Source organism: Tetrao urogallus (genome assembly GCF_951394365.1).
Source record: "Tetrao urogallus genome assembly, chromosome: 8".
Taxonomy (NCBI): Eukaryota; Metazoa; Chordata; class Aves; order Galliformes; family Phasianidae; genus Tetrao; species Tetrao urogallus.
In genome coordinates, this window is record NC_136821.1 from 24,408,588 (window position 1) to 24,434,221 (window position 25,634).

The 25,634-nt window shown below is 40.8% G+C and overlaps 1 protein-coding gene across 1 annotated transcript in view; it reads left to right on the forward strand.

The window, feature by feature from the left end:
• PARD3B (par-3 family cell polarity regulator beta) overlaps positions 1-25,634 on the forward strand; it is a gene marked incomplete at both ends in the record, with an annotated part of 368,067 nt that overhangs the window by 328,887 nt on the left and 13,546 nt on the right. The window contains one exon of the mRNA XM_079539163.1: positions 14,003-14,082. Coding sequence (XP_079395289.1) covers positions 14,003-14,082 — 80 coding nt within the window. The remainder of the gene's footprint in view (positions 1-14,002; positions 14,083-25,634) is intronic.

Consider the following 25,634-nt stretch of genomic DNA (forward strand, 5'->3'; position numbering starts at 1 on the left):
TACTTGTTTGGAGTCATTCCTACTTACACAAAGGTTGAATTTGGCATAGTGAAGCTGAACCAGAGGGGAATCTGGGATGCTCTTGTCTTCGTGCTAACACTATGTACACACTCTTGTTTACCAGGGGGAAACAGTTCTGGTGCCATATGTCGTCTTATCAAAGCCCACTGGTACAGTTTATAACCTAGAATATTCTGTGAACTCCAGGCATACATCATGTCATCTTTTCCACAAAGTACCTCACCACGTGGCTGCTTTTTGTCTTATTTAATCACAGGGGAGTGATTCTGAGGACAAAGTCAGAAGTTTTTGTAGAGATAGCAGGAGGAAGCAGGAGGAAAGCGGGCAGCCCTGCTGGGTGCACATTTACACATGCTCTGATGGTCATGTCCCTCGCACCTGGGGGAGATTCTTCTGATGTTGCCCAAGTTGAGAACTTGATTGTTGTGGTATCACAGAGACCACAACAGCTGACACAGATCACATTGATACATTGTGAAGAGCCCCAGAGGTTTTCTGTTTTATATGTTTTCCCTAATTTGCCAGTAAGTTTGGGAAGGCAGGAAACAAACCTCTAATTGGTATTTATATTGATGAGGAGAAAAGTAATCCATGCTGTACAGCGTGGTGGACTGCTCTTGTGCACACAGGCAGGACTTGGCTCTGCAACTTTTATCCTTTAGGGCACAGCTGGATGGGCACAGCAACAGCACATTCAGAGCTAGTCTGCAAACTGGCCTGTGGGCCTATGCAAAGCAGCATTGCAGTTCTAAGCAGCATGACCACTGGGTCTTTGTGATTTGCTTCATTTTTGGCAAGCTTCTGCCAGCATAGGCTTTAACAGTTGTTTAGCTACTTGTTAATCCCCACATAGACACATGACTGTGTGGCCACTTGCCTTGAACATGTGTGTGCATTGTCAAATCTCAGGCCAGCATCACGTGGCAAAGGCAGAAGAGAATTGAGATTTTAACACCAACACATTGCACTTTGAACCTTCTCTTGTCTTCAGTGAAATGTACTTCTGCATGACAGCTTAGTCCTGACCTCCAGCAAGTCAGTGCCCCACATACTATAGAATCAAATACAGCTGCTCGTAGGTCTGGCTACAAGGGCCAAAAAATGTAGTTTCCTTTCAAAATTGACCTCCTCTTCCTCAGGCTATTAGTAAGAGGCCTGCTTCAATTTCTGGAAGGAGGCCCCGGGTACAACAGCACTGATTTTTCTAAATCATGAGGCAAGTTTGTAATGCTATTGAAACTCATGGCTGAAGCTAAGCGTGTAGTTAAGGTATTTATTAGATTGGACCTGAAACCAGGCCTCATACTTGACCCTTTTTCTTAGGCATAGGGTGGAGGCTCTGCCTTTCCTACCAGGGATTCAGTGTGTTTTTCACATAGATGTTGACACGGTTGACTTCTTTTTGAGTTCTCACAGTTTAGTCTCCCTGGATTATGTCCTTGTTCAGTATGTTGCTGATTAAAAAGAAATCTCTTCTCTCAAAAATATTGTTGATCCAAAGAGTTGCCTAGTACTGTTGTCCGAGACAGCAACCTGTGGCCAAGAGATGCTGGTCATTGTCCAGGTCTGCCTGCTAGTTTTAACATTCCACTGAAACGTAATGATTTTGACAAAGGATTGCAAAATTTGACCATTTACCATAATGGAAAGTAGAATGACCTCAGAGCGGGAAACTGCATCAGTTGCCCAGAGTGTGCAGAACAGGATTGAGCTTGAAAGAAGCCAGGTCAAGCAATACAACGAAGTCATTGAGGCTGTTACAGGGTACGGATCTTTCTTTTTTTTTTTTTTTTTTTTTGTAGTTCAGTATGTGACAGAAGCCAACTGAAATAATGGACTTTCGATTACTTTTGACTTCTGATTGAAATCTTGCACTGTACATGTGTAGCACTTCTCATTATTGCAGCATAAGATCTAAGCAGTAGGTCTTGGGTCTTCTTGAGTCTTGTTGGAGTTCCTCACTGCAAAATGCATTAGAAGAACTGCTTGTTAAATTACATCATAGGCACAGTTTCAGCAGCCAAGGTGTCAGTATTCTGGCTATGCTGTTGTCTTTCAGTTAAAAACACTAAAAAGTTCAAGATATCTTCACAGCCAAGGTGTGAAAAGCAATTAGAATATATCACTGGTTGCTGGATATAAGCAATTATCTATGAATATATAAAGGCTCTATTTTTTCTCAGCAAACAGACTACGTTATAATTATTTAAAATGAAAAAGAAAGTCACTGACTCAGACACTGAGAGATTGGGTGGATAACTTTATTAGTTCCCAGTCTAAGGTCTGTAGTGCAGATGTTAATCTAATATCAAGATTGCATTAAAATAAAGTACAAAATATGGGAATGAGAATGCCATTTACCCGGTAAGGCTGATAGGCTGATGCTGTACATGAGTTTGGCTTTTCTACTCAGGACCAGTTCTTTTAAACTTTTAGCCTTGTCTCTTATTATCAAAGAACACTTGTAAAAAGAAGTGCTAACTGCTTTTTTCTTTCTCAGTATGGGATCCAGCTGAAACACAGTTTTTCTATTGAATGTGCCGAGTTTTGAGAAGTTCTGAAAAAGATAGAAATTGATTTATTTCACTGTTTGTTTTTTTAAACACCACCTTTAATGTTCTTGATTATATTAGTAAATTGAATTTGTAAGTAGGAATTTGCCAGTACAAAAATGTGTTTGATGAAATACCTATACTGTGTTTCTTAATCTGGAGGGCTGATTTTGACTTTTTTTGAGACGCTTATATAATTCACTATTTATTCAGCTATATTAATTAACTATAAGAGTGCAAGAATTATGAATACTGCTGTCTGGTTTTACTAGTTTTCAAACAACCTGCTCTGAGTAAAGTGCCATGTCGCCCAATATTAAGTAGAGCCATTCCAGCTGAGTCCTGTATAATTTAAGGTGTTAAGTCTTCTGTAATCCAAATTCTACTGGGTTGTCTGCCTTTGGAGGAGCAATATAAGTCCTGTCTTCAAGGGGGTCTGCTATTCAAGACAGCTGATACGTACATAGTCCAGTGCCCCAGAAAATCATAGATTTCATTAGGTAGTATATTAGATTGAACATGTGTTGTGAATGGATACAACAGAGAAGAAGGGAAAATACTGGTATCTCTTCTCTCTTCTAATACTGGTGTCTCACCATCTAGTGAGTAATCCTAAGGTTTTTCTCAGTATGGTCTTTTCATCTGTTTTCTTGATAAGCTGGTACTAATGACTGCCAAAACTACCAGTGTAAGTAATGCACTGCTGTGTTAGGAAGACCAGTTCTGTGCCTGACAAGTAATGGCAGTGGCTCTGAAGGAAAATGGTCGCCTGGAAGGCCAGGATTGGGTGTGTGCTTTGTACCATCAAGTATTTCAAGAAAAGTCATAGCAGAAGACACCTAAACTGAAATTATGACTTAGAAGGTGCAAGATGTAACTCAAAACAAGGCAGGCAAAGCATGCTCTGAGGAGACCCAGAAATTACTTGTATTGCATTAAGCATGTCTATATCTCATTACATTTGTAATTTGATGATAACTCCTTCAAGATAAGATAAAAATGTGTAATTTGAAATACATGCTTGTGCTTTCTATGCCTGGTCTGCCATCATCAAAACAAAGTCATTCTGACAATCTAAATTCAATCTTTCCTGTGGAATGATTATAGGGGAATTTAACAAAATACTATCTGGTGGTACCCACCAGTGAATCAGTATTAACGTTTACATTTGCATATGAAGCTAATTTTCAAAGTATTTCTCTTAATTTGCTAGGAAGATACCTGTCAAGTTAGCAATTAAACTGTAATTTGGTCACTGAGGTGTTTACACGGATTAATAGATCTCTCCCTTCAGCGTATGCTCCTGAGTTAGAAATAATAGCTATACTGCGTAGTAGCATGACCCCACTTGAGTTTCACACACACATGCACAAAATCAAATTCCATCACATTTTAATGCAAATTTTACCTTTGCAAATGATGGCCTGAAAAGAATGAGTTTCCATGGTAACCTTAGGGGAACACATAACCTGTTTATCATAACTTCTCCATGAAACAAGACAGGGGGTGGGGAATACGCTTTGATGTCAGCTGTATTTTTCTGTAGAGAGTGTTCTCCTGCAGCACATGTAGAGAATTTACCAGAACGCTCCCATACTGTCCTAAATAAACTTTCTTCCCTTTCTCAGAAGGAGTTGTATGAAATAACGTAGGAAATAATGTCAACAGGCAGTATTCTCAACTGTTTACTGGCCTTTCTGCTCCTGTCTAAACTTTGACGACCAAGTCAACATCGTGAAAGACCAATCGCAGATTAATACTTAAAGCAGATCTCTTCCATCACTTTCTCACTCCTCGCTTTGCTCCCTGCTTTACGCTTGGCCCTCAAGTTTCTCAGCTGCCTTTCAAAGGCATTTTCAGTTTTTTGCTTTCTTGTTCTTCCACTTCACTGCTGAAAGTAGTGTTTGACAAATGCCTTGAAATATCTCAACTCCTACATTGTGGGGCTACCTCAGAAAAGAACGTATTGATTACACTTCACGTTCAGCGCTGACTTTCAGAGCTGAGGTGGTGGCTTCTGGAGCTGCCATTAGCGAGGAGTGAGTTTGATGACTGTGAGCATCTGCAAGGTTGTATTTTTCCTGCAGATGCGTGGTAACTCCTGGCTAAAGGAAAGTATGTCTACAACATTTTTTTGAGGTCATTAGGAGTAAGGAACAGATGTTGAGGTTTTTCAGAATGGTGCTTTGAAGTGCCATTTAGGAGTCAACTGACGAGACTGACCCAATAGGCAGTGATTTTGGGACTGGAACACAGAGGAACCATTGCCCACAGTTACCCATCTGGTATCCATCTGGTACCAGCAAACAACAGACAGTACCAAATCACATAGAAGCTGTACCAACTGCTAAATTGGTATCAGCAAGCAAAGAAGGTCGCCACCCAACAGCAGTTGCAAGCAGGAGAAACAATGTCTGTAACATTTACAGATTGGTGTCTGAAGATCCGGAGGAACCTGATGCCACAGCATATGGAAAGCAATTCCTCTCTCTAAGCCTGTTTATGCTGATGTTGTTTGCTCAGTATTAATCCAGGTTTGGGACTTTTTTTTGTTAACCATATTGAATTTGCAGTGTGGAGAGCTTTTGTCATAATGCCACTGAGAGAGCGCCTCTCTTTAGTGGTGTCTGTGTTTAACAGGATTAGGGTGGATTTAATAGCCTGTGCTACAAGCTAACCATTCACATTCTAGCAATACTCTTCCAGAGTGGTGTCAAGTCACGATGGAAGGAGTTGAGGCTAACTTTTAACTCTGTGACCATTCACTCTGCTCTTTCTCTTTGATGTGAACTATTCTTGGGGAAAGGTGTGGTGGGGGGTTATTTCCCAATTTTATTGCCATCTTCCGCTTCTTCCCTTTGTTCATTTTCCCTTTTCTTCCTTCTTTTCTTCTCTTGAAGCAGTGTGCTGGTTTGTACAGTAGCTAAGTGTTTAGAATGTAATAATACAACAGCAAGAGATTTACTGCCTTTAGGCGCTACCCCTTCTACTCTTGAGGACCTCCAGCAAGGCATGATTTTATAGACAATGAAAGGCTCTTTCTCCCCTGTGAAGCTGCCTGCCTGCAGGAAGCTTTTCACTGTCTATTTCCACTACTTGCTCTGCAATTTAGTTTCATGCCCTGCTATTTCCCCCTTCCCTCCCTCTTTCTGTGCAGGCATACGCATGCACGTACCCCCTGCAAGTGCATTCAGCACCAACAGCAGATGTAGGTAGGTAGGACAAAATGGCATTATCCTTACGTGCATGCTTAAAACCTCAAAAATACCCCCAAATGTTTTCATTTGCCATCCTCAGCGTAAGTGGAAGTATTGATCTGTCCCCTGTTTGCTTTCCAGGTTCTGACACTGTCATTTCATTTTCCCTAAAAAGAACACAAGCCTGTATCTGTGCAGCATAGAATGGCCATTACACCCTGGCACCAGTGCCAAGAACTCTGCTGACTTAGCTAGAGAAAGATGCTGAAAGCCCCTGACTTTGAGAGAAAATTCAATTCAATTTACTTTGTACAGTGTCTCTCATGAAGTATTTCAAAATGCCTTATATCGGGAGATAACATAATGAGAAAATGCTTTAGAGAACTGGGTATTCAGATAGCAAGACAAAATGATACACAACAATGAACTGGAGTAAAAGAAAAGATGACTGTCATTTAAAAGCAGTAATCATCTGGATAAGTAGTCCTGTAAACTAATTACAGTGAGAAGAGAAGCAAAGAATGCAAGACTGGGAAGAACATGAAGCAGCTGAGTTTCAAACAGAAGCTGAGGCAGAAGGACCAGTTTTGTTTGATGCAGGGGGAGGAATGGTGCATAGTATCATAAAACAACTACGAGAGATGCGCTTTAAAAAATGCATTCGCATGTATGTATTGCGTGTATTGCATCATGAATGTGTCTCAGTGAAAAGTTAAATTATTCTCTCTAGCAGCTGGGAAGAAATTAATTACATTGGCCTGGTTCAGTGGAAGAGCAATTGAAATGCCCCCTTGTAGTTGGAAAGAATCAATGCCTGTACGTGCTGAGGTTTTTTTTGTTTTGCTGCTTTCAAGTTTTGTGCTCAGCTCAAGGGCCTCTGTTTGCCTCTGTACTCTGAGAAGAGGTTTGCAAGTGAGGCTGTTGCAAATCTGGTGCTCGTTAAAGACAATTAAGAGGTGGAATTAACCAAAACATATTATCCAACTAATGGAAGAAGAAGCCACCCACAGAGAAGGACACAGGCCAGGAAATGATCTCATTTTGCATGGTCAGAGGAAACCATAGTCCTTCTGCACCAGGGATCAGGGATCACGGAGCTAGGGTTCAGAAAGCAGAATATTATCTTTTGGGGCTGTGCATTTTTGGCTTTACCTCCATCTTTGCTATTTTCTCTCTAGTTTGTGTTGTGAGATACAGCAAACGCTGAGAGCTTGTTTTCTACTGAGCTAAGGCAATTGCCATGTTTTTAAACTGTTATGGGAACAGCCTGTTTCCCTTTTAAAGTTCCCATCTGTGTTTGTGTTTTCCTCAGTCTATTGCCTTTATAAAGAATTTTCCTCTCTCTCTAATTCTAAGCCATTAGTTTCACCTCCTTGAACAAGGTAGGGCATTAGTGGGGTGAAGTAAATCCTGACATAATCAGCCTTGCTTAATTCCAGTGTTGGAACACTGCTGTCATCAGTGTTCCTGGTGCTCATCGCACAGGGAGAAGGGATGACTGTAAATATGTGTGTGTATGTGTGTAAGATATAGAGGGAGAAGGAGAACATTTAATTGCCTAACAGTCTAACTGACCAAGTGCTGTTCAGGCTTCGTGCAACTGATTTTCTAAGCGAAAATGTTCAAAACTGCTCGCCAGCAAAGCTAAAATCATCAGTAACTCTGCAGTATGCATCTGTGTTTCTTATTGGGAAGAGGAAAGATGGTTTGATTACTATCACTTTTTTCTTTAGACAAAGTTGTTTTTCTCACCCAGGGGAAATGCATTCTAGCAGCATGAACATAACTATTAATCAACATTTAAGCAATAATCAGTGAATGAAAAATGATGACCAGAAGCTGAAAATGTACTTGCATAACTACACTGATGCTTTTCCTTGGAGATCATGCCCTTGCATTTTAACATGAACAATTCTTATAAAATTAGTGCTGATATATTCCAAAAGGTGGTGATTTAAAAAGCCAGCACTTATTTTTCTTGTTAGAAAAGAAGGAAATACTGGGAGGGAGTGATGCACTGAAATCAGCATAAATAATGTTACAGAGCTACTCAACAGTCTCTGAGATAGATCCTCATTTGATGTGAACCAGTAATATCTTATGGGGTTACCTCAGAGGTGTAGATGCCTAGGTCATCATCACTGGAATGTTGGGTGTTTGAGTGTGTAAAAACATGTACAGGATACAGAGAGACTGATGTTTTCTCTGTATTTTCATCCAAAAAGGAGATACAGCTACTGGGAGATGCAGGTGTATGTCTGCTTTAGGAATTCCTCCAAGAAGAATCAAATGCTATTGAAATTAAATCACCGTCATCAGCATTTAGTGTGCTCTCCTGAATCAGGGCCAAGGTATGTGATGGCACCCAGCACAAACCGAGACCAAGAGACTCTGCTTGGACTGCAACTGTACCTCCCTCTATCTCTTGAAGATGCATTTTGACAGTTAGCCACAGTTCTAATGGCATCAAGTGGTGTTTTGGAACAACTTCAACACTAGAACATTGTGTCAAATTCTAAGAAGTGAGTGTATGTAATGCATGGTAGCAGTGGTAGTGGGAGGACGGTTGGACTAGATGATCTTGTAGGTCCTTTCCAACCTTATGATTCTATGTGTTGAAGAGAAAGGAGGCTCAACGCGTCCTGTGACTGAGCCCAGAAAAAGAACTTTAAAAGTCTTTGAAATCACACTTGCGCTATGAACTGGCACCCACATACATTTGTTGGTTCACCTTCTATTTTCTGTTGAGAAAAGAAATATAAATTTAAATTAGTTGCTAGACTACCCAAAACAAACCTTCAAGACCATGGTTTAATGACCTCCAACAACCAAACTCTCAGGATGTCTGTTAGATGGAGAAGGAGCCAAAATGCAAGGTTTCTGCAGCTCTGGGAGGGTGTTGCTTCCTTCCTTAGTCTTTAAAAATGTCGTATGTAGAAATTCAGTATGTACCAGGGAGCTGAAAGTGCATTCTCTCCAGCGGAGGTGCTTTTGAGGGTTCCTGTGGAGCACTGTCTTGGTTTTCCATTGCAGCCTCTTAGTGAGGAAAAGCGCTATAAGACTATCGAAAGGAAGTGCGAAAGATGCCGTCTTACATCCAAACAATAGCAAAGCAGTGTTGATGGGCTCGTATAGCATTAGGCTCTTCTTTGAGGACTGCTTCTGTCATTAAAATCAATGCAACTTAATTAAAGCAAATTATAGATAGATACATCTATAAATAAGATATTAAAGTGCGCTGCTGAATATGATAATTGCTGCATATTTAGCAATCAGCGTGTGTGTTCTGCTTTTGCCAGGAGGGATTTCTTTCAGTGGAATCAATGGAGCTTTATTAAAAACCATCCAAATTAGAGGGAGAAATGATGAGTGTTATAATAACGTAAAATCACTGTTTCAACTTTCATTGCAAAACCAGGAAAGCAAAATACATCCCTCTTTGTGTATGTAAGGAAAACATCAGGAAAATTCTTTTGAATTGTGAACACTGCTAGAATTTTTAATTTTTACCTTTTGATGCAAAACATAAAAAGTCTGGATGGAGGAAAACATGTTTTCTGTGGAAATGCAGGAGGTCTTGAAGGGTGGGATAATTAGGATATCATAGCAGCAAGCAATTAAGAAGACCCCTTGCATCAACTTCATCCATTTCACATGGAATATGCAGTTTACTGCCATACGTAACTCACCTCTGTTTTAGCAGCTAACTAAAATGTTAGTGTGTCAGATTGTTCTAAATCTTAAATCTAGTGACTGGCAGTAACTAGAGCCAGGCAGATTGTTGAAATGCAAAAAATAAAATGGATGGATTTTCATTCTTCACCTGTGCGTGAAACATTGGGGCTGGGGTGGAGAACAAATCTGCTTTTACCTCTCTGAGTTTTTCTTCAGTTTTCACTTAATTGAAAACAAAAACCAACTGTGTCTCAGCAGAGGGGAGACCTGGAGGTTAAAGGGCACATTCCGTTATACCATGGCTCTTTTTGGCATGCTGAATCTCAACCCATGTGATTAGAAACGCTCACAGACAAAAGAAGAGCTTTGAGAACAGAGGTCAAGCCAGCATCTGAATCAAGTCCTTTAACAGATGATCACAAGGCTATTGAAAAATGTGCTAAGCAATCCGGCAGCACTGTGTGCCATGTTTATACACAGAGTTGCAGGCAAAAGGCAGAACTGGGTGGGATTTTCAAAGCACTTGGGTGATGGTGGAGCACATGCCTTACTCTGCAGGCTTCCTGGGCTGGATCATGTCTTGTAGTGCTTGTCAGTCATGTAAAACACAGCAGTAGTGTCATGCCATTTTTTATGGAGAACCACCATGCACGTGCTCACTGTCGTTCATACCACAACGGCTGTCCAAACCTGGATGCCTTGCTCCGTACAGAACGGGCATAGGAAGCTGTCCAGTCCACTGCTGCTTTTAGCCTGGAATATATACTCCAGGTGGAAGGCAGTGTGAGGCAGGTGAGAAGAAACAAAATGCAGCATCTCCCAGACAAAAACATGGCCTCTCACATTTTTCTGCATAGTATTCCAGGTAGCCTCAAGCTTTAGAATGAAGTACGTCTTCTTCTGCTTATGTTTCTCTTCTGCAGCCCCAGCACTTTCCTATAGGCAAATCCTTGGTTTGTTTCAAGATACCTCCCTATAGGGGTACTCTACTTGTGCAATATTTGTGCTTATGCACAAATGTTTGAGTGACCTAAGACATTTCTTCTCTGGTTTGATCTACATGTGCATATCCACTTTTTTTTTCTTTTTTTTTTTTCCCTAGGAACTTAACCTTGGGAGAATTAGCAGGTTGCTTTCTGTTTGCTTATCATTTCTGTGCCTTACAAGCCTCCTCTGAAGCACCCTGCAGTTACTGTGTTTGACAAAGGAACAGCTTCACTGACACCTGTACAACTTCGTTTTGTTTTCTCGTTTTCTCTACAGTTGCTTATTCTTTTGAGTAGGAATGGGAAATTAAGAACCTACAGATTCCTGTCTTGCAAGGAAATTAAGAACCTACAGATTCCTGTCTTGCAACAAGTGTAGATTGCATTTGTCCCGGAGATGAAGGAGCCCCCAGCCTGCTCCCCTGCTTCTCTCCCTGCCAGTCCCCTGCTGCTGCCTGTGGATTGAGTTTTGTGAATTGTTTGTTGTTGTTTTTTAATACAGATAGCTTTCCTTTCCTCAATTTAGGCATGCTGCTGCTCTTTTAATTGCGCTGATGGGATGATGGCTGTTTCTGTGTTTATCTCTCCCCCGTTATTTTTGCATATTCATGTTTTGCTTGTTAGTTATTTGAGGCCGCTCTGCTCTAAGAGATGATTTCTTCATAATGACGGGGTTTTTTTTTTTAAGTTGATGTAGTTAATTTAAAAATACAGATGTGTGTTTCCAATCATTCCTTCTATCGTGCATTACTGTATGTTTGTGAAACACCACTGCTATGCTCTGCCAGTGCTACTGGGTGCTGATGGCAAGAGCTGAGCAATACCCCTCCTGCCAGCTCCAGCGCCGCACTGGCCACTGCATGCTCAGCATCCCTTTGGCCTGAGTAGGACTGCCAGGCTTTAACTCTTCTACTACTATTCTGTTGTTTTCTTCCCTAATCACTTTAAAATCACTAAAGATGTGCTTCAAACCAACGCCCCTGTCCTAGGCCAGCTGTGTGCTTCCTGTCTGCTGGGAGGGAGGACAAGCTTGGAATATTTTGATCTTGCTAATTAGTATCTTTAATGCCAATTTTTAGCTTAATAAGTTGTGGAGAGAGCAAGAACCATTGCTTGGACTCAATCTAAAGCATAAATAAATTGGATGAGGAAGGTGCTTCTATTTTCACAACTTCTCTCTCGTCGGGGTAGTATTTTATTTTAGGCACTGTTTTGCTCTCAGCTGAGCGATGCTATGTTTTTACTGCTGCATGGACAGATGGGGGAAGGAAAGAAGAAATGGCTGAGTCTTTAATTAGCGACACAGAGCCAGAGCTTGCCTTTCCAGAGCATTGAGGTTTTATATAGGATGGGGAGACTGAGCAGCTTGATGGAACCAAAAGCCCTGTATCCACCGCCGGGGGTTTCTATGGTAACTGGATCCCAAATCATATATACAAACAGAGCCGGTGGGGGGACCTCCTTCTGGCTGGTCTGCAGGAAACCCATCAGAAAAGGGGCGTTTTCAGGCTGTAAAAAGGCCTTGCAATGTAAATATTTTTTTACTGTCTTGTGAGTGGTGTAAGTTTTGGGATCGCTGCTGAATAATTCTAAATCTGTTCCTGCATGTTGGCTGCCGCTGCTCATGGTAGGTGTGAAAGTAATCACCATGAAGCTTGCACAGGGCTGTGGGTGCAGGGTGAGTTACCCGGCGCATCATTGCGCTCATAAGCATCTGGCTGCTGCACATAGTTAATAACCTCGCTGCTGCCACGCAGGTAGGCTGTATCCTACATGGCTTTTGTGCCAAGCAAACTAAATTATACATTCGGATTTTTCCTTCCTCGTTCTTCATAAAAAGCACAAATTAGGAGGTTCCTCTCTAACCGCTGTACCTGGTGAATTAAGGGAAATTATCAACCTGATCAAATTAGCAGCATGAGAGCAGCCAAAGCGGCCATGACTCAGCCCGAGTGCATGTGTCCATTCTCTCTACATGTTACTTCTACTGGTGGAAAAAATGAATGAATGATGAATTTAGCCTGCTGCCCTCCTTTTGAAATGTGGAGCAATTACTGTTATTTTTCACTCACCCGAAGTCAGGCACCGCTAACGCAGGGATCATTTCAAATCAGAGGTGGTTTCCTGTGGCCACCAGTTCCACAAGGATTCCTTCCTGCTTTGATTCGGATAAAGGGGAGATAGCAAGAAGCCTGTGCTGAATAATCTTTCCTCTTATGAGTGTCTTGGATCCTTAGTGAGTGGTAAGGCACATGATGGTATTTGTCAAGCATAATTCCTGTGCTTTGCTAGGAGCTGGAAGGGATGATGCCTTTATTTGCATTGGACTTATGTAATGCATATGTAGTGGAGAGATTGTACACAAAATTACTGTATGAAAGTAGATAAGACTTCCTACACCTGAGTGCACTACCTGTCCCATTATAGCTTTTAAATCTCCACAGTGAAAATGACTTATTGTGCATAAATTACAAGGCTAACAAAAATGTGCTCTAACCTGTGGAACGTGCAGCACATGTTAATTTTTGTTTGTTTTTCTACAATCAGGCATTTGCAGAAAGCTTTGTGTGATTTATTCTTTTCTTTTTAATGAATTGTTAAAAATGTTTGAAAAGGCATTAAATCTTCCTTTCTGCCATTAATCTGTAAAAGGGGAAGGGGATTTTAAATGGCCTCTTAGTATATTGCTTTATAAAACTGCTGATTCTAGCAGCACCGGAATAGGAACACATACTAATGTAGGAAACACTGAATGCAGTCAGAGCCTCCTGCATTTATGGAGAAAAAGACTAATAGCTCCATTTTAACAAGGCTCTTAACACTTTGGGCCATCAGCAGGCATTGAGTGAGTGAAATTGGGAGAGTTCCTGTGTGCTAAAAGCATTGAAGTTCACCATTTCGTACTCCAGTTGGAGACTTCCAGCTTAGAATTGTGCTCTCTAGCCCACTCCAATTGCCATCTTCAAACAAACCAAGCAGTGGGCTGGCATTTTAACTGAGTGCACTAATGTTTCACTTCTGAAACAGCACCAGAGCACACCAGATGCATTTAAGTCCCAGATGGATACTTAGGTTTGCAGTGGTGTTAAGGGAAGTTTCTGGATTTGTGTTAAGATTGAAAGCAATGCCTGTTTATATCGTGTTTTATACTTGAGAAAAGCACAAGCGTGGAGGAAAACAGCAGACTTGGTACTAAGATGCTTGCTTTGATTCAAGGAGTTACACTGCAGGAATCAGAAGCAGTATGCTTACTTAGATTAGCTCCTCATGTTATTGAATTCTAGGAAGAAAGCCAGTCAGGGAAGGGGAGACAGTATCCCAGCTAGCATGCAAACAAGGAGAAGTCTTGAAGATTGTACCTGTTCTAAACAGCTCTTTGATACAGAAGCCTTTCTTGTTAGCAGTGATAAGATTATGTATGGGATTTGGAGCTTCTTTGAGCCCCTACCTTTCTTCTGTTGATTTTGGCATATTGTAGCATCATATGTTCTCTGCTTATCATTTTGAGATGCATTGTTAGTAGCTGGGGTGCATAATTGATCTTCATGTCTAATTACTCTCCTCTCCGCAGGTTCCTGGAAAAGGTCCAGATGGGAGCTCATACAATCTCCACTTCGAAGGGATGGAAAGGCAGTATGCATCTTTACCCAGGTACAGTGCTAAGCCTTGTACCTCTCACTCTCTGATTTACCCTCCCTCCAGTGTGTAGGGAAATCAGCCTAATCCCTGGCTCTTGCATGAGACATTATATTGCAATTTCATCTTGTCACCTTTTCTGCTGATGTATTGCTGTCTTTATAACTGTCCTAATTATTTGAACTTTCAGTTTTAAAAGAGAAAGTCTCTCTCACTGAACATGTCAGCAAGAGCCGTGATCCACTTGTAGAGAACGTGACATTGAGGGAGCTGGCTCTGCAGTGATTACAGCAGGTCACAGCAGAGCATAACTAACAGAGTTTATAGTGATGAAATCCATCTGGCAATGATGGAGTACTGCTGTGGAAAGTCTCCACTGCGGCAACCACAGCTACTGAAGTCCCATGTTGCTGCAAAGTCCCACTGAGTAGAAGTCCTATTCCTGTAGAGTTTCTCTGTGCCTAACTGAACCCTGTGGAAACAAGAACCAATCCTCTGAAGGCTTTTTCAATTTTTAATTCTTATCCAACTCAGTCAAAAGTAATTCTAGCTGAAACCAGTGGGATATAAGAAAAAGAAAGCATTTCACAGATTTCAGACCCGTTTCTATGGGACTTCTAAACAGCATAAGATGTAGCAAGCTAGAAAAAAGAGTGAGAGAACACCAGAAGAGAAGATGGGAAGAAAGCTAGAAAAATAGAAAAAATTCTCCCTGTAGAACCAGGGGGCTGGGAAAAACCTTCACAAGATTGCACAGTCCAATTCTTGGACTTCCTAATCAGGTAATTTATAAAAACAAAGCAAAAATAAGCATGAAGAGATTCTTAGATGTGAAGTTGTGCTGACATTTAGGAAATCAATGAGTAGCCTCTTTTTCTTCTTTTTTTCTCCATTGGTCTGTTTGCATTCATAGGAGTTACAGCAAAGTTTGACTGACAAATATGTAATGCTTACTTAGTGTGTTCTATTCAACATGAAAATAAAAAGAATATCTTACTTTTGGAAACCCATGCATAGAGGCTTTTTCACACACACACAAAAAAAAACATTATTAGATGTTTGTAGGCATTTTTAATGTGTGATTTTTAAACCAAAAGTCTGTCTGTGGTCTAGTTACTGCCTTCAAACAACAGTATTTGTCAGCCTTTGTTTTGGAACTTGTTCCTGTGCACTTACTGGCTTTTGTAGCACTTTTTTAGCTGTGTCTTACTGTGTTGGTTAAAGAAACATCTTCTTTCATGGTCCTTCAAAACTCACATCTCCTGTCATCCTGTCATCCTGTCATGTTGTAGCAGGGATTTTTGCAGGTTGGTTCTGTGCTTCAATGTAGTCCTTGTAGTCCTTTTTTTTTTTTTTTTTAATCTACTTTAAATATGTTAGTTACTTCCTTTTGAATTACAAGAATGAAGTAGTAATTGCTGCCCAGTGTAACTCTCTACAGCCGTTTTTTCACATTCCCATATCATATCTCCTTTTATTCATCTTTCCTTCCAATGACTCGGTTTAATTTTTGCAGTCTTTACAAATGAAAATTTCCCAGTGAAATAACTTTCATCACCCTGAACTCTCTTTGTATCACCAGTATTCCTTTTTGAGCTAGAATACCCAGTAGTGAGCAGAGTCCTGCGGATGCAGGCACACACTTACTTGATGTAGCAGCAAGGCGTTCTGTGTATTCCGTCTGTTCCTGTTCTTTTGCACCCTCAGTGTGTCCCCTAGGTGTATGGTTCCCTGAGGCACCCTGCGTATTTTCAAGGTAAATCTGTCTAATCATAAATCTCCGTGTTCTTCCTGAAACTTCAATTTGAAGGAAACATGACACTCTCAGCTCTTCACAGCTCTTCTGAAAGGTTTGAGCGTTTAGCTGGCTGGGACTCACCATTTAGGAAGTCATCCAGACATTCAATAAGCTTTTGGAGATCAGTGTGAGAAGAATATTGTTTGTCAGTGCCTAAGAAGATTATGCTGCAGTGAGATGGAGCGTACATCAGATGGGTTATGTGCAGTGCCCAACCTGAAGGCTCGCACTGTCGCATGTAGGCCTTGTCACTTTCGTGTATGCAAGAGCATTTCCATCTGGACAGGAGTAGAGCTTTGGGATAGCCTGACTTTGGATGTGCCTGCAGTTGAGCAATTAGCTGTTGTGCTTTATGCTTACATTTTGTAAGTTTTGCAGTTTCACATTACTGCAGTAATTAGGCCCTGACAGTCACAAATGACTGGATCGCTACAGTGAAGTCTACATCCAGAAGAAGTGGATGCAGTCTCATTGCCAGCCACTAATGGAAATGAGTGATTTCTTTTTTTCTTGTGGCTGAATGCCCAGGAGTGTAGAGAAATCCAGGTAAAAGCCACCTATTTGCCAATCTATTCTCAGTGGAGCATCTTGAACCCTACTGTAAAGTACAGCATCAGAAGACAGAGGGAGATGGAAAAGGAAAGAAATAGGTGGAGCTACTGAGGTAGCATTTCCTCAAAGAATGCCATTCTTCTCCCCAGCATTCTCGCAGTTCGTGATTGTTGTGTCCTCCTTGTCTTGTCCTGTCCTCATCTTGGTCAAACCACCTAGCTGTATATGGTATGGAGGTGGCATATAATTGTCTATGAATTTATTCATGTAAGTCCAGCTTAATAGGAGATATTTACAGAGGATCAGATGAGGGCTGTATTGCTATACAGCATTGAGTCTGGGAGGCTCTGAGCTTTGCCAGCTTCTCTGGCATGGCACAACACCAGGAAGGAGAGGAAAGTGCTGTGGCTGCTTCTGATTTCCCTGGAGGAGAGTGAGGAGGGAATCTGTGCAGTGTCAGGAGGAAGTGGGACCTGCACAGTGAAACTGTTCTGCTTACCTGAAGCCAGCAGAAGCCATGCCAGCGTGTGCATGGACAGACAAATCAAGGAAGAGAGCTTTGGTTTTCCTCCCCACTGAGCAGGCAGGAAAGATCATCTGCCAAATAGCTTTATGAGCATGCGGTGCCTGAAGGCACCACCCCGTTCAGCGCAAAGGCACATGAAGGGGAAGATTGTCAGCAGCATCTGCACATCTTTGCGCTGGGTTGTAAAATCTCATCGTTAAACAGCATTGCTGCTTTGCCCTTTTGTATTTCTCTGGCTTTCTCTGAAGCTGTTAATTTGAGACTAGATATTACGGGCCAAATTCAGATGCTGTATTAACCATATTTGCGGAATTCTGCTGTGTTGCATGTGCTTGCCTTCTCAATATATGTCACAGCAGATCCAGTGCTCCAGTCTCACTGAGCTCAGTGACACTCTTTTCGCCTCTGAACGCAGGATCTGTTCCTGTGTAAGGTTATGTTTTTAATTAACAGCTGAAAACAGGAGGCAGCAGCCTTTGGAGGAAGGCTTTGTATGTGACAGGTTTAGTGAGCGGCCAGATGAGTTACCTAGTTAAGTTTCAAGCTAAAATAGTGCCAGTCTGTACACTTTGTTTGGAAATGTCTACAGAGCCAAACATCTGAATTGGATGATAAATGGCTGTGGCAGGAGAGTGGCAGGCCTTCAGCTTGCACTGCATTGTGCTGTTCCATCTGTAGAAAAGAAGCAAAATGAGAAAGACAGAATGGAAGGCTTTGCAAGAGAGATACAGTTCTTTGCACTCGGTGCTTGCGTATTGCCCTGGGGCTAAGGCTAAGTAGTGCTGAATGGTTTTATTAAGCAATGTTAAATCCCCCCTGCTTAGAAGGAGAATGGCTTGATTCTTATACGCCTTAGCCTTCTCTTTTGGCAAGAGGAGCATGACAGGGGTGTGGAAGACAGAAAAACATTAGTATTTCTTAAACTATTTTTAACAACAGTTTTCTTGGTGTAATCCAGAATATTTTCCTGATAGAAGCATGGAATGGATACTAAGATGAAATTGCTCTATTTGTTCATAGTTTTATTTTTGAACTTGCTTGTATGAAAGCCTGTCTTAATGTAAATCACAGGCTTGCCAATGGCAGCCTTGTTCAGAAGAATCTTGTGTCTCCATACTTATTCTTTGCTGTGGTGATGGAAAAACTGGCTGTAACCAAAAGCAGAGACTGTCAGATGCTGAGATGGGACACTGCTGGCATGAGTGTAAACAGAAAGTTCATTCATCTTGCTGGTAAGAAATGCTGATTCCAAAAGAAATCTAGTATTCCTGACTTTCTCTGGAATCCTCCTGTCACTGAAAAACATACATTTTGTCAAGAAAAGGGGTGGAACTACACTGAGGATGTCACAAACTAATTACCAGAACAAAAAATGAGTTCAGGCTGTGTAGATGAGTTCAGCTCTATTGCTGTGGCTGGGAGGAGGCCATTAAGCAAGCTAGCAATTGGCTCAAGGAATATCTATCTTGAATGCAGCATCCACCTTGAAAATGGGAAGTCTGCAAATGTTTTGAGGAAATGGTTTTGCAGTACAGTAACATCCATGTAGTCTTGTCATGCTGGAAGTTCCTCTTCACCTCAACCATGTAGCTCGCACTTTTTCACGCAGTAGCTAGAAGAAGCACAGCTGCCATTGTTAGATTTGAAACCAGAAAGGAAACTTTAAATGCCTTATCTGAGCCTTCTAAGCTCTCTACCTTTCTGCTTCAGACTAAATTTTGGTTTTGAATTTTATTTTGATCCATCATGTCACTTTTATAAATGTAATGAAATTAATTAAAATTTCCAATAGTGGAGAATTTGTCACGTTCTTCAGAGCATAATCATTTTGCTCTTTTTAGAAGTTTATTTCTTTTTTTCCTAAGTATGAAGTTGTTGGTTTTCCTTTTCCAGACACTGTAAGTTTCTACTAGATTCTAAGAGCCAGGTGGTCTGCAAAACCCCTCTCCTTTGGTAGCTGTATGCGGTGATCCTTTATGTTATCTTTTAATCTCCCTCTCAGTAAATTAAATAATTGAACACTTAAGTCTTTCAGTATAGAGCATGAGAACAGCATTGACTCAGGAGACAGGAATCCCCATGCAGACAAATTACGGGGTAGCCTCCAGAGTCAAATCAAAAACATTTCCAACTGTTTGGATCAAAAGAAACATTTCTGTAACACCTATGTTGTGAAGAGATAAGGATCTTCAAAGAGAAGGAATGGATTACTAAGCAAGTTTCATTAGCTTTTTCTTGCAGTTGAGTGCTTTTGCCTTTATTTTACTGAGTTCATTTCAAAATGCACAATTTCTGCAACTGTATCTCAAAAAAAATCATCCAAAAGTGACTTGTCACAGATCACAAGAAAAAGTTAATACTCTATTAAATAAGTCATCATTCACCATTGTCTAGTAGAATCTGAAATTAATATACTGACATTACTTAAATATGTATAAAGTGTATTTGCCTAGTTAGCAAAAAGAAATCACAATTTTTAGTGCAGACTATAATTAGCTGCAAATCAACTTGTCAGAGCGTTCCCAGCCTATGGGAATTGACTAACCAAGGAGCACAGATGAAAAAGGAAGGCTTAAAATCAATAATTTGAATCAAGATTCCCTGCTTGTTGGGTAAATCACAATTATGTTTTTTGCTTTAAATCCCTTTGATTTAACTAGGTCCACCCGTATTGCAAGAAGTCTGTCTTTGCGTTATATTCCCTCAGCAGTGCAGTCATGGTTATAGCTGTGGGACGGGATGTTGTGGTTGCTTTTTGTTGACCCATGTGCAGTTACAGCGGTCACACAGTGGCACGGCGCTTCTCTGAAATGCCAACAGTGCTGTCCTGCAGCACTGCTGCTCTTCTGCCAATTTATCTTCTAGGGACCTTGCTGGTGCTCAGCAACTTCTTAACAGCTGTCTGCTCTCAACCTTCCATTGTTCCACTCTCCAGCTGACCTCATTGCATGGCTCCACTCTGATCCTTTTTATCTTTCTATAGCCTGAAGTCGTGCTTTGTGATAGGCAGAGGGGGACAATACTGACGGGGACTGCAGGAATTGCAGGTGACTCAGTGCTACCTTCTAGCACCGTTAAAACTATAGGATCCTTCACCTCATTCAACAGGGCACTTGCAGGCATATTTTCATAAACATGGGTTGTTCTTTTTGTTATTTTTTGTTAGTTTTATGGGTTTTGTTTAGCTTCGCCAAAATAGCTATTGTATTTTTTTTAATGTTCACCTGATAAAGCTGCAAAGCTAAGACAACTCGATTATTTGAAGTCTTAACAATAATTAAATAGGATTATAATTAAATAGGGAGCAAAAACGAATGACCCACCTAATTTCATCATCCTACTCCTATGAAACATAAATAATATTCAAACAGTATATTCTTCAATGCACTTGATTATTAACTTTCTCTTCTGTTTTAGTCATCTAAGTCATATCAGTAACTCAGGGATATTTTTTAAATATGATTTTTATCTTGACAGCTGTATTTTCACTGAAAATGCAGCAATGTCTTATCTGTCTGCATCTTCCAATGTAGTGATCTCATTATAAATGAAGTATGTGTATGGTTTTCATTGGTTTTTAAGTCCTGGCAGACGAATTTAGAATCAGTTTTAATGGAAACACTGGTCTTACTCGAGGACCTCCAAGATACATTGCAATAAACCAGCCATGATGAAATGCGGGCAAAGAAAAAAAGAGATCATTCTTACATGCTAGAGCACAAGCTTGTGAACCAGGCTGCTTTGCTTATTAAAAGATTAGCTTAAATCCAATATCAAACAGTTTAAGGTCTGCTTAACTAACTTTACTTAACTCTGCAAGGAAATAAAACTGATTGCTATAGAAACTGGCCAACATCTGTGAGAGGTCAGGAAAGTCATTGTATTTCAGGAAGAACAGCATCCAAGTCTGAAATGGGACACCTCGTTTGTGATAAATGCACACAGCAGGAAGCTGGAAGTGCTCTGTTGCATCTTGCTATTACCTTTGTTTCAGTTGCTTCACCGCATTGTGCTGTGGTGCTAATAACATCTCTGTGTCTTGTATTGCGTCTGAAGGCTTTTTTTGTGTGTGTGCTACCAAATGGTATTTGTCCTAAAGCTTTTGAAGTTCATAAATAATCTGTGCATACCTTGTGCAAGGAGAGTCTTGGGACTAAAAACCAGTGCAGGTAGGGAAATGTCCACTGTGTGCTGTAGACTTAGTTCAAAAAATGTTCTTGTGTCTGAGGCAACCTAAATTTATCCAAGGCTTGGCTGAAAGGAAGAAAGAATATTGTAAATAGGATCAGAAGTATAGATGTAAGTGGAATTTAAAAAGAAGGGGACGCAGTTGTTAAATATTAATACAGCTTTCTAATGAGGAAAGAAATATCAACTGAAACTAACTGGCTGCCTCTATCCTAGCCAAATTGAGTCTTTATGTTGAAAAAGTATACTTTAGAAAGCCAGAAAGGTCAAGGTTCGTGACATCAAATCATGGATAGTGGCTGGCAGGCCACCTCTGTAATTTCCATGGGAATAAAGAAAATAGAGCAAAGAAAACGCCTGCAACAACTGGGACATAGCTTGAAAAGAACATTAAAAGCCAGATGTCCCAGAAGAATACTTTGGAATTGTAGGGGGAGGCAGATGGGGATGGGGTTTGTCAATTTTTCTAATAAGTCAGTCAACTCCTCGTAGCGAAGAGCCCATTAATGCAATATGGAATAGTTTAGAAGTCAATTAATATTTTGAAACTAAACAACTAGCTTTTTTATTGCAAGGAGATATTAGCTGGAATAAATAAAAATACTTCAGAATGTCACATTTACAAAAAACATGGGTCTGGCATGGATTTTAGTTTATAAGCAGGCATAAGGATCGCTCGCTAAAACTAGGAACTCCAAATACAGCTTAAGAATACAATAGTGGAGAAAAATGTTGCTTTTGAACAAAAGGGCTTGAATTAACATTATAAAATTTAATGAAGTCATGGAGACATCGCCTCAGTAACAGAAAAGAAAGCTATATTAGCTATGCTTCCAATGAGCAAAAGAACAAAACAGCTGTTCAGAACAAAATCTTAATGAAAGAAATGTCAGTAGAAAATGGTTAGGTTGAGATGAAGGATCTGTGGAAAAAAGATAACTGAATGCAAATTAAAAACAAGAAGATCAAATTAAAAAACAAAAGCATATGTCCCATAGAATTCATCAACAAAGTGATGTGCTGAGTGAAACCTGGGGAATAAGATGTGTGCTACAAAATGCAAATACATCCTCTGCATTGTCAGGATGGATATTGAAATGGCTCAGGAGAGCAGAATGGGAAACTCAGCTGGCCACTGCGTAGCTGTGGATATTTGGAATAAAAATGGAATAAAAAAATTTGGAATATTTGGACTGTAAGTCTGAACTGATGGAGACTGTGGGCTTGAGGATTCAAGTGAGGAAATAAGTTTTTGTAGGAAAGTTCTTTGTAAAATAAGATGATGCAATCCCAGTGTATGCATTGCCTTTCTCTTGGTAAATAAGTCTGGAGGTGTGGCTGAAAAATGATTGCCTGTGGGCATGCTTTAGAAACACCTGAGAGGCAAAATGTAGGAAGCTAACAGTACTGGGTATAAATGACTGAGGTACCTGAGGACATTGGGCAAGGATTTTTTGAGCAAGCGTCCTGCATCTGTCTGACAGCACTGTGCATAGATGTCTTGCATATTCCATCATAGCTCTGCAAGGCTCCTGTAAAGAAACAGCAGCTGTGTGATGGCACCCGTCACTCAGAAGCGGTCTGCAGGTAGTTCTCCACAATCTAGCCCATGCCCTTGTCTTCCCAAAATCTTTGCAAAAACAGGTTCAGCAAAAGCAGGAGTGGTTGTAAAGAGCAAGGAAGTTGCACTGTCATGATGGCAAGAAGTCAGTTTCTAATAACAAGCCATTCAAAGCAAATCGCTTAAAAGTACTCCTATGTGTGCACTTCTGAAAAGGATAGGCGATGAAGTAGGAAAGTGAATTGTATGTGAACAGACTTAAATGAGTGCTGTAAGGTAATAATGGGCTATGAAATCTTAAGGACTGAAATACAGTTCTGGGTTCTTTTACAAACACGTGGGGAGGGGACAGGGCTGTGAGCACTCAATGCGACCCTCTGAGAAATGAGAACCATAGAGAAACTCAGGAACGGTGCCTTAAAACAGACCTGTGGCTGCTTATGGTTGTTACTCTCTCTGAAAACCTGAGTTGAGAGGAGAGCTTTTATATAAATGGGTGATTAAAGGAAAGAGGTAACTAATTTGGGATGAAGAGAATCACTGAAGAAGTTAGTAGTAAAAACAGTTGCTAGAATGGCTGTTTAATACAACACGTTCAACTGGCAGCCAAACTGCTTCCATTTCATGAGTAGGTGACATACTTAATTTCTCGGCACAGAAGTCTGTTTAACACATACCAAGAGAATATCCTGAATGTCATGGTTTTTTATCCACTTTCTTTGCTCACTCACCTAAGGCTGTTATTTTGCTCTTCCTCTGTGGCACTTCAGAAAGTCAGATTCAGATATGCTTCGGATATGTCGATCCAGGTTGAGTAACACCTTGTTCTGCAAGAAATGCTATAGGAACTAGTATAAGCCTGATCCTGAACCATTGCAATCCATGGTTATGTTCCTCTCAATTTCAGTGGGGAGAAGCTTAGCCTGAAATGCAGTCCGTGTTAGAGTACATTCCATCATTTCTTTGCTGTCTGTGTTAGTTTGAGAGTAATTTGATACGGTTTGGTATTATTTCTTATACCTAATTGGCATCCTTGCTTTTTCCCTGTGAACTCTGCACATCAGTGTTAGTAGTCAAAACTTCTCCATATTTTGCAGATACTAGAAAAAAGAATGTCTTTGCACGCTATTTTCTTCTCCACAATACTGCATCTTAGCACAGATGTAAGCAAAGTAGGACTTAAAAATAAATGTAATTCAAGGTCATTGGAGAATTGCAAGCTTTCAGATCAGTAGCAGTTATGGTCCATTAACTTCGTAAAGAGCCAACATAGAGCTGAAACTCTTGTTGTACCCTGTTAGGGAAAATTAATTCCTGCTGTCTTAAGAATCTTCACTCTCATCTCTAGGCTTAGAAGAGATTGTATTGTTCTAGTATTTAATAGTTATGTAAATTAGCACTAATTTTGTCACTCAGCACCTGTACAAAATTTTCTACTGGAACAGTTGTTTAAAATATGGCATAAACAAAGCACAAGATACACTGGGATACTGCTCTTTCATGGTGGCTTATTTGGGAAAATCTGTATAAACTACTTGAAGATGCTGGGGATGTGCCAGAAGTACACCAGCCAAACTTGGTAGGCATGTGGTCAGTGTTGTATAGTATGCAGGCCACTCTTGTCCAAAAGGATTCATTTAAAGGCTAGAGCAGGCGGTGAGGTGAGGAGTCACGTAAACTGGAAGCTTTTCCTTAAGTCACCACCTTCTCTCTGTGCGCAGAGTAATTGATATCTCCTGCACTTGTAACAGCTGAAAAAACAAAGCAGAACATGCAAACACATTGACTATGCAACATACATGGGAAGCAAAAGGAGGCGAGCGTTAACTTTAATAGAAGGTGAATTATCTGCCATCTTTGTTCCACTCCAGATGTAATTCAGGAAGGAGATTGGATCTGTGTTAGATAGCCTGAGACAGCGCCTTGGCAAATGGCAGCCAGTTCCAAGCAAGAAAGGAGAGAGGGCAGTAATGGTGTGAACAAAGCCCAGCCCAGGTTATCAAATAAAACCCAAGCGAACAGGGGTGCTTGGATTTTGAGTGGCTGGATCTTTTCTCCACTTAAAGCAGAAAAAGAGCCTTTGTTTTCCAGGTGAAAGGAAGTACTCTGAGAGCAGTCTGTTGTAGATCATGACAAAATCTGGCAAGCAAAACCAATCTCAGCAAGATTTCACAGTTGAAAATCCATGTGAATGGCTTTTTGCTTGGATCTAGGTGTTAGCGTGCTGTTGTACATATCCGTGTGCCACCAGGCTTTGGTCCCTCACTTAGCATTTGTATTATGAATTTTGAATCAGTCTGCGATGCTGTGCTTTAAAGAAAAGAAATATTTCTTTCCTGAGAACAGAGCAGTCTTCGGTACAAAAAGGATGCGTTATTAGAAGACCGTTTTTATTGTCACGTTGTTCCTTTCATTTTATTTTCTTAGGGAGGTCATAGCAGTGTGCTCTTGAACTGAAATCAGCCACCCAAAACAGTAGCTGCGACAAAATGAATAGAAGAAAGGACATACTAACAGTCTTTCTTCCAAAGACCGGTAACAGCAAACATGCTTTACATTCAGCAATTACACATTTCCAAAATGATCTAAGAGCTTTAAGGACAGTTCTCCCTACCTGCCTGACTCCATGCAGGGAGTCCTCTAGTTAACATTTTAGAGTTCTCTAGAGGCACTGCGGTTTCTCATTGACTGAGGTGTTGGGCTGAATGTGAGCACGTTTTGGTAAGGAGCCCCACACAGCTTGGCGTGCTGCTCCCCTGCAGCACAGCATGGCTGTGCCAGTGCTCAGAGCTGTGCCGTGCTGACCCACTGGCTGCCTCTGCATCACAGCACAGGGTGGCACAGCAGAGCGGCTGGGAATGAAAGTGGATTTCAGAAGGAAAAAAAAAAAAAAGCCAATTAAATTAGTCAGTTGAAATAGAGTTGGGGTTTACAACTTGGAT